Source organism: Aspergillus japonicus (genome assembly GCF_003184785.1).
Source record: "Aspergillus japonicus CBS 114.51 unplaced genomic scaffold BO86scaffold_8, whole genome shotgun sequence".
Classification (NCBI taxonomy): Eukaryota; Fungi; Ascomycota; class Eurotiomycetes; order Eurotiales; family Aspergillaceae; genus Aspergillus; species Aspergillus japonicus.
In genome coordinates this window covers 377,392-391,240 of record NW_020291645.1, presented here as the reverse complement: position 1 = coordinate 391,240, position 13,849 = coordinate 377,392, and the positions used below count along the sequence as shown (strand labels likewise).

The 13,849-nt window shown below is 52.9% G+C and overlaps 6 protein-coding genes across 6 annotated transcripts; 2 read left to right on the top strand and 4 right to left on the bottom strand.

Moving 5' to 3' along the window:
• Window positions 1-539: 539 nt before the first annotated feature.
• BO86DRAFT_416685 (SMP-30/gluconolactonase/LRE family protein) lies at window positions 540-1,595 on the top strand (the record flags this gene model as incomplete). Its single annotated transcript, XM_025674989.1, has 2 exons — window positions 540-1,195; window positions 1,580-1,595. 2 exons carry the CDS (start codon window positions 540-542, stop codon window positions 1,593-1,595), a joined length of 672 nt encoding a protein of 223 aa, XP_025530567.1.
• A 135-nt stretch (window positions 1,596-1,730) lies between these two features.
• BO86DRAFT_396923 (sugar transporter) lies at window positions 1,731-3,287 on the bottom strand (the record flags this gene model as incomplete). The annotated part of the gene is made up of 1 exon (XM_025673450.1): window positions 1,731-3,287. The coding sequence occupies one exon, from the start codon at window positions 3,285-3,287 to the stop codon at window positions 1,731-1,733; it is 1,557 nt and encodes a 518-aa protein (XP_025530566.1).
• A 1,416-nt stretch (window positions 3,288-4,703) lies between these two features.
• BO86DRAFT_332811 (zinc-binding alcohol dehydrogenase family protein) lies at window positions 4,704-5,979 on the bottom strand. Its single transcript, XM_025668793.1, has 2 exons — window positions 5,609-5,979; window positions 4,704-5,538 (listed from the first exon to the last, which is right to left on the bottom strand). Exons 1-2 carry the CDS (start codon window positions 5,946-5,948, stop codon window positions 4,841-4,843), a joined length of 1,038 nt encoding a protein of 345 aa, XP_025530565.1. The 5' UTR covers window positions 5,949-5,979; the 3' UTR covers window positions 4,704-4,840.
• Window positions 5,980-6,876: 897 nt separating this feature from the next.
• Window positions 6,877-9,186, bottom strand: BO86DRAFT_376864 (uncharacterized protein; the record flags this gene model as incomplete). The annotated part of the gene is made up of 2 exons (XM_025670557.1): window positions 6,877-7,317; window positions 7,408-9,186. 2 exons carry the CDS (start codon window positions 9,184-9,186, stop codon window positions 6,877-6,879), a joined length of 2,220 nt encoding a protein of 739 aa, XP_025530564.1.
• Window positions 9,187-9,702: 516 nt separating this feature from the next.
• Window positions 9,703-11,132, bottom strand: BO86DRAFT_332810 (aromatic alcohol reductase). The gene is made up of 2 exons (XM_025668792.1): window positions 10,844-11,132; window positions 9,703-10,777 (listed from the first exon to the last, which is right to left on the bottom strand). Exons 1-2 carry the CDS (start codon window positions 10,871-10,873, stop codon window positions 9,923-9,925), a joined length of 885 nt encoding a protein of 294 aa, XP_025530563.1. The 5' UTR covers window positions 10,874-11,132; the 3' UTR covers window positions 9,703-9,922.
• Window positions 11,133-12,720: 1,588 nt separating this feature from the next.
• On the top strand, window positions 12,721-13,192 carry BO86DRAFT_396919 (CVNH domain-containing protein; the record flags this gene model as incomplete). Its single annotated transcript, XM_025673449.1, has 3 exons — window positions 12,721-12,862; window positions 12,930-13,111; window positions 13,184-13,192. 3 exons carry the CDS (start codon window positions 12,721-12,723, stop codon window positions 13,190-13,192), a joined length of 333 nt encoding a protein of 110 aa, XP_025530562.1.
• Between the last annotated feature and the right edge of the window lie 657 nt (window positions 13,193-13,849).

Here is a 13,849-nt window from a genome sequence, read left to right as displayed (position 1 = left end):
GAGGTGGAGCGGGATGCGATTGTGGCGGAGGGGACCTATCTCAAATTCAGCCAGAACCCCAGCCTCGCCGCACAGTTACTCGCCACGGGGACACGGGAGATTGTCGAGGCGAGTCCCCGCGATCGGATCTGGGGGGGTGGGGTTTGGGAGGGAGTGTACAGGGATGTGGCGGGCGGAGTGGGGGTTGAATCTGCTGGGGCGGGCGTTGATGGAGGCCAGGGGGAGGTTGGGAGTGGGGGGACAAAAGGGATACGGTGCGGTTTCTTGATTGCCTTGATGGTGAGTGTATCACGGCCCTACCCCAAACCTGTCGAATCGGAAAACATCCGTCAAGATTGTCGATACATGCGGATACACTCCGTCCACCCTCGGGTATAGGGTTGATGCGTATCACGAGACACGGATACGACCCGCTGGGATGCGGAAGGGCCCCAGGTCATGGAGCGAGAAGGAGAGAGACGAAGAGCATACGGCATCGATTCTACAGGAGAGCACTTCAGTTTATTCCTCTGATACCAAACACCGACACAACCACCACCATGTCGCTACAATCGCAACCCACCACACCAACCACCATCCAAGCCACCGAATGGACGAGTCTGCCATCGCAATACCGGCGCCCCGGCGGGCAATCCGAGCATAGTCTGCACCAGAAGCGCGGCCACCCGCTCGACTCCTTCCTTGAGGGGCCCCTCTACATCCCCTCGCTGGGCCGCTTATTCGTCGTCGACATCCCCTACGGCCGGATCTTCTCGATCGACGTGGAAACCCGGGAATGGCGACTCGTGCTCGCCTACGACGGCGAGCCGAACGGCCTGGCCTACCACCATCCAACCAACCGCATCCTCATCGCCGACTTCAAGCAAGGCATCCTCGCCTTCGACCCGGCCGCACACCCAGACCCAAATGACGCTCCAACGTCACTGGTCACGCGCTTCCACGGCGAACGCCTCAAGGGCCCCAATGATCTGGTGGTCACCTCCACCGGCACGGTCTACTTCACCGACCAAGGCATGACGGGCTTGCATGATCCGACGGGTCGGGTGTTTCGTTTCGATCTTCCACCAGCCAATCGCAGCCAGCCGCATATCAAGCTGGAATGTGTGTTGGGCAATGGCCCCTCCCCAAACGGACTGGTGATGAGCCGCGACGAGTCCGCCGTCTTCGTCGCCATGACCCGCGACAACGCGGTGTGGTACGTCCCCTTCCATCCGGACGGGAGCGTGCAGCGCGTGGGCCGGTTCGCTAGCTACTATGGGATTGGTGGGCCAGATGGGATGGCGATGGATGTGGCGGGGAATATCTTTGTCGTGCATTCCACTTTGGGAGTAGTGTTTGTGCATCGTCCGGATGGGGAGGTGGGGTGGCGCATTCGGTGGGATGCGGGCGCAGGGAAGAAAATGACGAACTTGACGTTTGGGGGACCCGAGGGGAAGACTTTGTTTCTGGTTGAGAGTGAGACGGGGACGGTTTTGGTGGTGGAGTGGTTTTGGAAAGGGGTTTTGGGTGGGAATGACAACGCAGAGAGATAGGGCCTTGTGGTACGGTGTCGGGGATCTATGTATACAAGGCAAAATAGGTGGATAGGGATATAGAGTCTTGTGGGTAATCGTCAAGAAATGATAATTGCAAGATAACTTCATTCTGTTCATGCGATGAACTCGCACGAGCTTCTTCTGATTTACCCCAGCGGGGATTTGACCGATATACATCTTAGCATATTGTAGACCTCAAGCCCATTCCCGTTGCTCCTCGGTTGTCCCCTCTGCCTCAACTGCCTTCTCTCGATCATTCTCCAGCCGCCCAGATGGACTACCCTGCTGAGGCAATCGCCGAGCCATGGGCACGATCTCCCAGATGGTAGGCGCCTCCCGGAATACCCCGTCGATCAGCTCCAAGTCGCGGTTCATCGTCTCGGGGAAGAAGAGCAGCACGACGGCGGGCACGCAAGCGCAGGTGCAGGCAAAGACAATGTAATACCGCCAACTAATGGTCGACAGCGCCACGGGGGTGACCATGGTGATGATAAAGTTCCACATCCAATGGTTGGCGGTCGAGACAGACGACATGACCGCGCGGAGAGGCGCGGGCGCAATCTCCGTGCAGTATAGAAAGTTGCCACCCAGGAAGCCAATGGGATACGCCATATTGAAGAGGAAAATGAAGACAGCCGCCGTGATGGAGGCAGCATGGTTGGACGCCGGGAAGCTGGTGGCCACCGCCATGGCAATCATACAGAAGCACATACCCGTCCCGCTGGTCACCAGGATCCAGCGGCGACCCAGCCGGTCGACGGCGGCGAAGGAGAGGAAAGAACACAGAAATTTCCAGGTCAGGGCACTCGCAGCGACAATGGCTGGGATGTCGCCCTGCAGGTGCAGGTTGTCTTGGAAAATGGTGGTTGTATAGATCGAGATCATGTTGCCTCCCACCAGCTGTTGTAGGGTCTGAATACCGAGGCACAGGGCGAAACGGTAGCCGAGTCGGTGCGGGTCGTTCTTTCGGAAGACATCCCGCAGGGAAATCGTAGGACCTGTCGAAAGGGAGGTATCAATGCGAGAGACTTCGTGACGAATCAGCTCGTGGTCACTGGGCATGTCGTTGAGCGCGGCGAGGACTTCGGTGGCGGCTGAGATCCGTCCGCGCTGGACCAGCCAGCGGGGCGATTCCGGTAAGGTGAAGATAGAGAAGCAGATCACTAGTGAGAAGACGACTGGGATAGCGAGCGGGATCCGCCATTGGAGGGGCGGTGAGGTAATCTTGCTACATCCCAGATTGATCCAGCTGGACAAGAAAAATCCTACACAGATAAAGATGCCTGAGGTGATGACCTGACGCCCTCGTTTACCCGCAGAAGAGCTTTCGGCTTGCCACACTGGCACAATGACACTCAACTGGCCCACCCCGAATCCCAGGATGATGCGTCCCACGGTGAACTGGGCCAGGGAGAAGGCCGTGCACTGGAGAATTTGACCTACCGCAGCACAGCAGCCTCCTACGAAGATAGTCTTGCGCCGACCAAGCTTATCGCCGAGGACGGAGCATGACAATGCCCCCAGTAGGGCCCCTAACATCAAAGTCCCATTGATCAACCCTTTGATGGTAGAGTTCTGTGTCTCTTGAGCTCCGTGGGTGTTGACAGTATCAATTTGTGGGAAGAGACGGATCACATCCGAGAGGGTGAGGAGGGCAGATAGCCCGGCCTGATTGTATCCGTAAAGTATAAATGCGGGAGCAATGATGAGTATTCGCTGGGCAAGTCGGAGGGTTTTGGCTGACATGAACATTTCGATGATACAGTAGGCAGGGCAAAGTTTTGAAACTAGAGAATTTGGGCCTGAAAATACCACGGTGTATTCTGAGGGGAATGGAGAACGGGGACGCGGGTTGTTGAGAGCTTTAAGACAGATTCTTCCGCCAGTCTAATGCTGGCGCATGACCTCATGCAACTTGACCTATGCAGACATAAGCTGAGCTGTTATTGTGTGGAGACCCGGGGTCCTCGCCTCTTTGAATGGGCGGATCTATCCCGACATTCATGGCGGGGGCTTTTGTCGCGGCGGAATTGGCGGTGTATGAGGGGGGCCTACTGGACACTCCGACAGGGTATGATAAGTTTGCTTCGGACGAAGGGAACCTCTGATATAAAGATGATTAATCGATGATTGTAGGTGCGCTCATCGTGATAGCCAAGTTGGGCTGCCGGGGTAGGTGATTGCATAACGTACATTGCCACCCTCTGCGTCTACCGCTTGCTGGGTTGCTGTCGAGAATTCTTGATGGCTCTTCAGTGGAGAACGTCGAAAGGCCCCCTTTTTGTCTACTGTGCCGGAAATCATAGAGCCCAATATGTTTCCTATGCACCCGCAGTTATCCGCAATATTGCTGAAACCTCTGCGCTAACGTGAAAAGGGCCTATGCCATATTTTCTCACACTATACCAGACATACTGGGATGCCAGCAGTGTTGTAGCACTAGCACGATGCATGAACGAAAGGAAGTCTGTCTATGTGACTGAGTCTATCAAGCAGGAAAGACCTGATTTAGGTGTGTCTTGCAATGGACAGCTGATGAACAAGCCTTGGCCAATCATCGGCATTGTGGTTCAGATCCCTAATTTCGATACTGTGTCACTTGTACGAGAGTACATTTTCCATTATAACAACACGAGCAAAAACAGCATTTCGTGAATAGAACAGGCTATAGTCACCTGTCGATATTCTCAAACCACCGGCCTAACATTATGCAGTTTGGCGGCGTGGAGGCGGTGGATCAAGGCCCACCTTCCCAATTAAAAAGATATATTGGATTCTTATATATCAATACAAGTACAGACTAAATAAAAAACCAGCAGAACTTTCTATATATATAATTTATAGTCTATATACTCTGTAGAAGACCTTGTAGGCGTCCGGCCGGATATAGGTATCCAGGCGTCTAGATTCTAAATACTAATTAGCCAGTAAATATTTATTATAAAGTATTAAATATAGTATATTTTAAACTCTATATATTGATATACTATTTTAATAAAATTTATATATAAACTGGAAAAGTATATATACCACTGTAGTGGCCGCCGCGGCAAGGGCTGCTGGGCTAGCTGGTTTACTTATTTAGGCAGTAAAAGGCCTGTATTCGCACTCTTATATAATTTTACATACAAAAACAAATGCACCCTTAATTGGAAATAGCGCTGTATTCGGGCATCTTACTACTTTGGGCCTTAGCCAGGTGGTTTGAGAATATCAACAGGTGACTATAGCCCATTCCTTCGTGGATATGTATCCTCAACTGTTTATGCTCAACTGTCTTCACCAAGATCAACTCATCGCACTTCCTACATTTCTGGTGTATCGGCGATACGCACGACGTATTTCACCGCCGAAGCCTTACCGGCCCGCAAGTCTTTCACTGCCCCCTCAATCCCAGCCAGTCCGTGGGGGCGCACTTCATGAGGGTGGCCTGCGAACCATCCCTGAGCCAAACCCCTGCCAAACAGGGCAAAGATTGCCGCGCCAAACTCGACGTTCCCGACCAGGTTTCCTGCAACTACAGGCTGATGAACTGATCCGCAACTTGTAGTCGACAATTGGATCCCGTCTGGAAGGCCGTTGGATTCGCAACCTGGCAAGACCACGGTGATCTTTGCCGGTGCAGTCAGCACGGCGCCGAGGTTCTGGTAAGACCGCTTCTCGGAGACCGCATCGAAGGCATAGTGGACTAGCCGGCCACCAGCAGCGGTTTTAATATTTTCACGGACAGCGTCGTCCCCGTCACGGTAGTCAATGATCGTATCGCCCTTGGAGCGGTCAATTAGGGTCTCGACGTACGAGGCGCCCCTGCCGGCCACCGCGATGATAGGATGGATGTTGGAGAGGCGAGCCAGCTTGATGGCGAAAGCTCCGACCGCTGAAGACCCGCCATTCACGATTAGAGGAAGCGACTCCGTTGCCGGACTCCAGGGAAGAGGCAGCCCCAACTGTTGGAAAAGTCCGACAGCGGATGTTGTGGCAGCGAGAGGGATCGTGGCGGCCTCTGTTGGATGTCAGCTAGCCTCTTCTAACAACTATGCCAAAATATGAATGCAAGTTCTCGTTTTCCATACCTTCGAAGCTGGTTTCCTCAGGCAGATGGAAGGTCGTATGCGCCCAGGCAATGGCATACTCCGCCCAGCTGCCCCCAGGGGTCAACATCTGATGGAAGGCAGCCACTCGATCGCCCTTGTGAAAGTTCGGCACTCCCTCGCCCACCGCCTCCACGTAGCCCGCAACATCGTCCCCCTGGTTGGTGGCCGGTGCATCGGGCCGCCATGTTGGCACTTTCCAGTCTTTAGGGTTCGTACCAGAGACCACAACCTTGATTAACACTTGGCCGGGCTGCACGACGGGGATGTCCACATCGCGAATTGTAACCGTGATTGTTTTGTCAATGACAGCTTCCTTCATAGTGACCCAGAGAAAGTGCTTTCGCTTCTCGTTCAAGTGGAGAGGTGCATTTGCAAGGACTTCCCCGCTTTTCATCACGGGAAGCTTGCGTCAATCCCAAGCCTGATTTGTAAGAAAGTGGGTGTTCTGAATAAGCATCAACAACTTTGTGCAGGCTTATGCCAGTACAAATATGTCCTAGTGAGCTTTACCGCCACACCCTCTACATTCTTTGGGGGTCAGACCTAAGCATAGTGCTATGTATGTAGGGCGAAGTACACGATCTGGGATAAAACTAGGGCTCTAGAGAAACCCTTGTTGTGGCGCCGATGGCTTTACCGCCAAGACGGCACGTCAGAAGTAACGCCGGAAGGGATACGTACGTACAGGTGAGCGCATACGAAACAAGCATCAACAGATCCATCGGAAGACTTTCTGTTAAGTGATCAATTAGACTTTGGGTGGAAAGTAGAAGTCAGACATTGGTCGAGATGGCCAAACCGTGAAGGATTGACAAAAGTCAGGTAGGTTTAGAGATTCTTGTCAGACGCAATGCTGGTATAAGCCTCGCACCCACTCTTCTACTCCCGAAGAACGGGCCTTTGGGCCTGCAAGTGTTTGTAAAAGAGTTTCCATCATGCGCTTTAGTTATTGCTTCTGACTGCTGTGTCATGTTTCATGTTTAATATAGCTATGATGGTCCTTTCCATGTATTAGGCTAAGAGATGGGATCTATTATGGTTTCTAGTGGGTTGTGGAGTGATGGCATGTGAATTGTGCGTATCTTAAATGTCATTCGTAAATTATGCCAAGATATTGAGTTTCTTTATTCTTTTTTTCTTCTATACTTTTTCTTTTCTTTTTCTTTTTTGCTTCTTTTGCTTTTTTGTGTTCTCTGTGGCCTATGCCAATTTGTAATAACCTGCAGTGCCATTTGTGTTTAAGAGGCTCATACTCCCGAGACAACCGCTTGCATAATTCGAGCTGCTTCCTGAAGCAATTTCCGATCTTTGATTTCAAAGAGGGTATGCACAATCAGAAAGCGAACCTCTTCTGTGTGACCAAGCTCTAGTGCGTCCTCGCGTACCTCTGTGATCTCCCTCCAGATCCTGGTGCAAATCTCCCAGCCGAGATTGTGATATTGTACCCAGTTTTCGTCCTTCAAGACTGCCAGTTCTGCATTAATGCACCTTCGCATCCGTCTCAAGGCGTCAAGCATACTCAGCTTTGGCTCGGCCCCGCGGCGGATGGTGGATTTCACAAACTTTCGGCACAGCACAGACTCCTGCATAATGTGCGTGATCTCATCCGCGGTCCACTTATCCTTGCCTTTGAGCCAGCGGGATTTCATTTCCGTAAGCGTGGAAATGCGTTGCGGGAATTTCCATCTCTTGGCCAGATTGACACTGTCTCTTCCTGGGTCCGCTCGCGCGGCTCTTCATGCGTTTCGTCCCGCATATCTTCTCCCTTCCCGTCTCACAGTTTGAATCCCGCCGCCTAGGGCCTTCATCACCGAGAGGGAATAGTTAAACCAGCCCCTTGGCCGTTGGTGGCTAGAGAACATTTCCGGATAGGTATCCAGCAGACTCTCCACCCCGGGCCATGACCATCCCTCCGGCAGGACTTTTTCCTTCTTTGCCGCGTTGTAGAGGTGGCATACTGCGAGGGGGGTGGGGTCACAATTGGCCCAATAGAGGCCAAACTCGTAAGCGAGAGACTTGTAAATTACCAACAGCCGTCCGCATAGCCAGGGATTGGAGCTGAACCAAGAGATGCGGCGACGCGAGGGGGCGCGGTCTTGCGAGGTGGACTGCGCGGATATGAGAGGGGAGTCAGCGCCGCTCTCATCGGTTACAACCTCCGCCTGTTGCAGCCAACCTTTTAGACAATGCAGTACATTGCTGGGCAGATCGCCTCTCCTGGAGAGATGACCAAAGCGCTGCAAGACTTGAACGACATCCGGCCTCGTGGTCTCCAGGAAGGTTCGGAGCTCAGGCCATGCCTTGCCACTTTCCGAGCCCATGGCCAGTCGCATCTCCAGGTAGAACACGGTAAGATAAACCGTGGTCAACGAAATTGCGCTATCCTCACACGCGTGGTACAAGTACAACCCGAACTGCTCGACCCCTGGCAGAGTGTCCACCTTGGGGGTAGCCGCGAAGATCCGAGTCTGTACTATGGCCTCGTCAAGGAGCAACCGCTGGAGCAGATGCCGGTCGTCTCTGGCCCAGTCACATGTTGGCAGCTGGACATGAAGAAGGTCTGAAATATCCATGCTTCTCCTCACGTCCAAAAGGCCCAGGAGCGCCTCCCATATGTTGATAAGGTCTTCGAGGAATTCGAGAAACCCTGAGTTATTCCCCTGGGTTTCGCATTTTTCCTGTGCCTCCTGGCGCACCGCGTGGATCTTGTACATTGCACTTGGCCAACCGCCTGGACAATTGTCAAGTCCGCCAGCTCCCCGGAGCTCGCACTCGGTGGTGTAGAAGAGGTGGTGGGTCATCTCAGTCGCCACCGCCGCGGCCTCGAGCGACATCCGTCCCTCCCGATACGCCTGCCACGATTCCCGCACGTGGTGCGTCACCATCCACAGATCCTCCAGTAGCAGCTCCAGCGCAAAGATGGGAGACGGGGTGTTGATCTCATCCTCCGCAATCTTGCAATTTACTGCGACGGTTGGCGAGGTTTCAGTGGAGCCGGCAGCTGCGTGGCCGTCTGGGGCCTCGTTCGCGACCTCTTCGACCGTCAAAGCCTCGAACCGGTTGATCAGCGCCGCGGCTTCAGCATCAACCTCGTCCGCCCCTTGCCTGGCCTTCTTCTGGAACTCTTTCGGGAGAAGAGGCATGAGAGCCTTCTCCACGTCCTCCAGCACGCTGATGAAGTGTGCATGGCTGGCGTTGGAGTCAGCGTCGCCGTCGCCGTGCTCGTAGTACCGCTGCTGGTACCGGCGGCGCACGATTGAGCGCCGCAGCTTGAGGGCCACCAGCCGCGGCACTTCCTTCACATGTCGGGTGGCGACGATCTTCGTCGCCCGCTCTACAAACTCCTTAAGAGTTAGAGTGTATTCTTTAGGGTCCTGGGGGGGTGCTGCGTTACCTGCCTCGGCCTCCTCCCTGGCGGCCCTGCGCGCCCTGCCCTTCAACCGACCGGGCCCCTTGGGCTGCTTGAAGTCCGGGTGAGCGGTCAGTAGCCATGCGGCAACTTCGTTGGTGTCCTGCTTGTACTGAGTGTACTGGGAAATGTGGGTTGGAACAGACATCTTTGTCGGTTAGCGTTTCAGCGTTTGGGTGAGTGATTGTGTGTGTGTGTGTGTATCAACCAAGTTTGGACAAGACCAGGGTGTGTTGGCTCAGAATCACTCTCCGTCATCATTTATTGGCCTATATATACTTCTCGATAGTGGTATCGGATGGCTCCATTCTGATCTTCTGGAATGGGCCTTTCCCGTGTCCTCGTCTCTAGTCCTTGTTCTTGGACCAAATCAGTTTGTTGTATTGCAGGAGATATTACAAAGCACTGCAGAAAATTGTCTGTTCCCTATTCTTATCGAAGTCACATTGTTCTCCTAACGTAGATATCCGCAATGCACCATTGTTAGAAGAGCAAGAAGGTCCATTTCACCTGGTTGGATGAACAGTATCATGCAAAGCTTCGACACTCACATTCAGTCCAAACACCAGCCCGGTAACCAACACTTCAATGCCGCCTGACAGTGATTTTGACCATAGGCGATAATTCGGTTGATTGGAGGGGACAGGCAGTTCTAAATAGAGATGTCCATTTATGCTATCATGAAGACTTGATGACAACCTTCTTGCGCTGCGGACATGTGGGGATGACGACTTAACTTGCTACCCCAGAACCCTGTGTTGTTAGGGTTGCAGAAAACGTATGATGACTCTCTGACAAAGACAGCATTCAACCAACACACTGTGGACATCCAACAGACCTAATGACAACATGAAACCATTATCAGAACATCATCATTGCAAAAATTAAACACTAGCCACCAACGCCCGCAGCTCCTCCTCCGTCAACTTCCGCAACCCCAGCAACTCATTCGCGAGTTTCTGCTCCTCAAACAGACTCCCATACCCCTCTCCAAAGAGCGCCCGGCGGATCAAGTTCACCGCGACAATGCCAGGGTGCGGCTGCGGCTTGGCCAACTCCGCGCGCCCGATGCGCTCCAGCTCCTCGGTGGCCACGACCTTAGTCTCCAGCGACTTCCCGGACAGCGCGATCAACTGCTTCTGGGTGACATCCGCCTCGCTCACATACAAGGCCGCATTCTTGGTGGCCTCGAGATTCTTCACGATCCCGACCACCGCCCGCCCGATCCCCGGCAGCGTGGTGCTGCTGACCTTCTGCTCCCCGCCATCGTAGAGCTCCGCGACCGGGCCAGCGAGATTGACCAGGAACCCCGAGCGCAGGCCCAGATCCAGGAACGGGCCCGTGAACAGCAGACTGTAGCTCAGCGGGGAGGTCTGGGCGACCTGCTCGAGGTACTTGCGCGACGCGACCTTGTTGGCGAAGACGGGTAGGGCTTCGTTGAGCGGGTTCAGCGTGTCGGTGCCGAACTCGGAGGGGACGAAGCGCGTGACGCCCGCCGCGATCGCCGCGTCGATCAGCCGGATAATCGACTCGCTGGGGAGGATGGCGCGGGAGTCCACCACGACGTCCTGACCGGCTAGCGCGGTCTGCAGGGATTCGGGCGAGTCGTAGTCGACCGGGATGACTTTGACTTTGGGGTTGTCGATGCTCTTGTTGCTGTCCTGGCGTGTGAGGGCGGTGACTTCGATGCCGGCGTCGACGAGCGCGTTCACGATGCTGGGGCCCAGGTTGCCGCTTGCCTGCGTTTGTTCTGTGTTAGTTGTGTGGCGGTGTCTGGGGGGCTTTCTGGGTGTGAGGGGACGTACACCGGCAATGGCTACTTTGGGGGAGGACATTGTGTCAGATGAGGTTGGTGGTATTAGGGTTGATAATGTTTTGGAATGGTTGGGATTGACAGCTGATTTGAATCAAGCAGGTGTTGAGCAGATTGATGAGCCTGGTGGAGGGGTCGCTGAGGGGCTGCGTTGGGTTGATAAAGGGTGCAGGTGCATTGCTGGCGTATCACAACAGATGGCGTTACCCCGCATTTGATGGCGCGATGACCTTTGCAAGCTACGGGCTTGGTAAGCAGTCTCTTCAGCGCTTGAATCATTGTCGCCGGAGATCATCTCAGAATACACAAGAATCAATGGGGATGAGCAATCCTAGCAATGCTTAGAAGAGCTAGCGGAACTGTTCCGGATTCGCAATCTACTGTAACTACTGTATAGTAAAGTACAAGGGCAGTTGTGTCGTCGGCAGAGCCCGACAGGACGAGGTAGTGAGCGCCGATGACCTACCATAAATCACTGATTCTTGAGTATGAGTAGGCACGCTATTATATTCAATGGGGTGTGATTGAACCTCTGTGTCTTGTGCAGGAAAAGAAGGTTCTGGTTACACCTGGCTACACTTCGCCTACAAACATAATGTTTTGTGTAAGATTTCGATTCAGGGAAGTCAGTTAGTAATCAGAAATGGTTAAGTGGTAAAATAAACTATGTCTAATCACCAATACTTATAAGCCCAGGCATGAAAGGTTCAAGGAGAAATCAATCTACTGTCGTGATATCTATATTTCAAGGCATATATAAGCATGAGCATGCTAGGCCTGAGCTGAACAAGAAGAGCAGTAAGCTTCTTACTTGTATGTTTCAGAACGCTTCGGAAGTGCTAGTAATGTATCCCAAATACAGAAACCACATAATACACCGCTTGCGCTTTTATACATACATAAATGTCGCACATTTCTACCGCAGGCCAGCACGTGACCCATCATCATGACAACTTGTGCTGTAATGCATTGTTTACTGACAAGTAAGGCTGTCAAGATATGTACATTTCTCAAGGCGTATAGAAAACATACCTCTATAAACACCAGATAAGTCATGTAGGTTCCACTGAGGTTCGCAGCATGTTGCTCTTCTCAAAGAGCAAGTGGCGCCACGATCAGGCAACTATTGTGGCTAAGGTGGCTGATGTGGCTGGTGGTCTGTGTTACTAAAATTAGCTGACGGTGTTGCCTGCTCACTACGCCAAGACATTGAGATGGAGACAGGGTTTGAATCTGAAACCTTCCCTCAAGAATGATCATTGTCTAGAAAGTCACTAATTGATAGTCTGGGCCGTGGCACCAATAATGGGTGAATCACAGTCCCGACACCCCACTTCCTCCCCGCCGTCCTTTGCTACCCTTGCGGTGATCAACAAGACACCTTCTAGAATACGATCCCACTTGATTCATTCACTAGCCGGCTATACGTGTGCGGCTGCAGCTGCCAACCCGCAGCAGCTATGTGAGTGGCGGTAGTAACCACAATCAAGCCCTTGGATTTCTGCACCAAGCTCCAAACGTAAGCCTACAGCTTTTCTCCCCCCCACAGCTGCCTATCTGCCGTGCGCTTGCCAGAGGCGAAGCGATAGACACCCCTCCTGCCCCACTTGACTGGTATCCGTACAGCCACTATGAGGCAAGTCTGCCACTTCGCGTCTTGGCCGACGTCTATTCCGAGGCTTGGTGGGTAGGGCAGCAATGCGGGCGGTGATGAAGGGGAAGAGCAACGGAGCGACGGAGCTACGTATATAAACAACAACCCCACATCCCACCCCTCCTCCTTTTTCCCTTCCCCAACACACCTTCATCTTCATACCGTCTTCCTCCATCGCTTTTGACAGTCACCCTACAACCCAAATCACATCCATCATGTCTTTCCACACTTCCTCCCAGGACATCCACATCGTCCACGAGGATGGCAGCACCATGCTGTGCTGCGTCGCCCGCGACAGACACGGTGAATTCCACCCCCGCAAGATTCGTCTCGACCAGCACATTGGCAACACGGATGGTAGGCCCACACTCCTCCCTTCTCCTTACAGCCTAAGTCTTCTGCTAACATGATACCAAATCATCAGGTTGGTTCATCTGGGGCGGTCAGAATTTCACCGAGACCGCGAGCGACGTCCGCCTGGAGATGACCGAGTACGGCCCCAAGCTGGTCGCCAACCTCCGCACCCGCGACGGTGGCTCTAGAGGTCTTCAGGGTATCATGCTGTCGGACAAGATCGCCAACGAGGATGGACGCTTGAGATTCTTGGTGAGTCGAGCCCTCTACCTTGATGATCGCTCGGATACAGGCCAGAATACTAATCGATGTCTGTCTCGGTAGGGTCCCTGAGCAATGATTCGAAGTTCACGCATCTTAGCATAGGGATATGGTGTTTTGTTATTATCGTTGAAAATAGTTCCAGTCGGGCGCATAGCTGTGAAATCAATGTACCAATTTCATATGGATGCTCGCTCTTACCCAGGTTGAACCAGGGCCGGCTCGCCGTCGAGTATACTGGCCTATAGTTCCGTAGTTTTGGAAATGTTCAGCTTGAACCAAGCCAGACCCTTGCCCACCTACGACTAGTTTGACCGACTGTACTTTGATAAACGTCGCTATACCATGACGTAAGGAGGAACTTCGGCTCGAATCGACTTAAGTTATTCCAAGTCCTTGGAGCCAAGGATCAGACCTTGTTTGACATACATAAAGACTGGAGTCTCTGTAGGCAAATTGGATATGGTAAAGAGAGAAATACGATCTGATATTCATTTTTCAATACTGGCCTGCATCCTTTGTTGTTCTCGTTAGGAACCAAACACGACAAACACCCTAATACGTAAATTGAAGAGCGGTAACTCAATTTACCAGGGCCTCCGTACACTTCCGTCGCACGAGATGTTACCAAGTTGCGGGGAGGAAGAAGTGTGAAACAAGACAACCCTTGGGCAACATGGGTAGTAATATTGGTTCTCAAAGCTTAATACGCCTGGCTAAGGTGTCAAT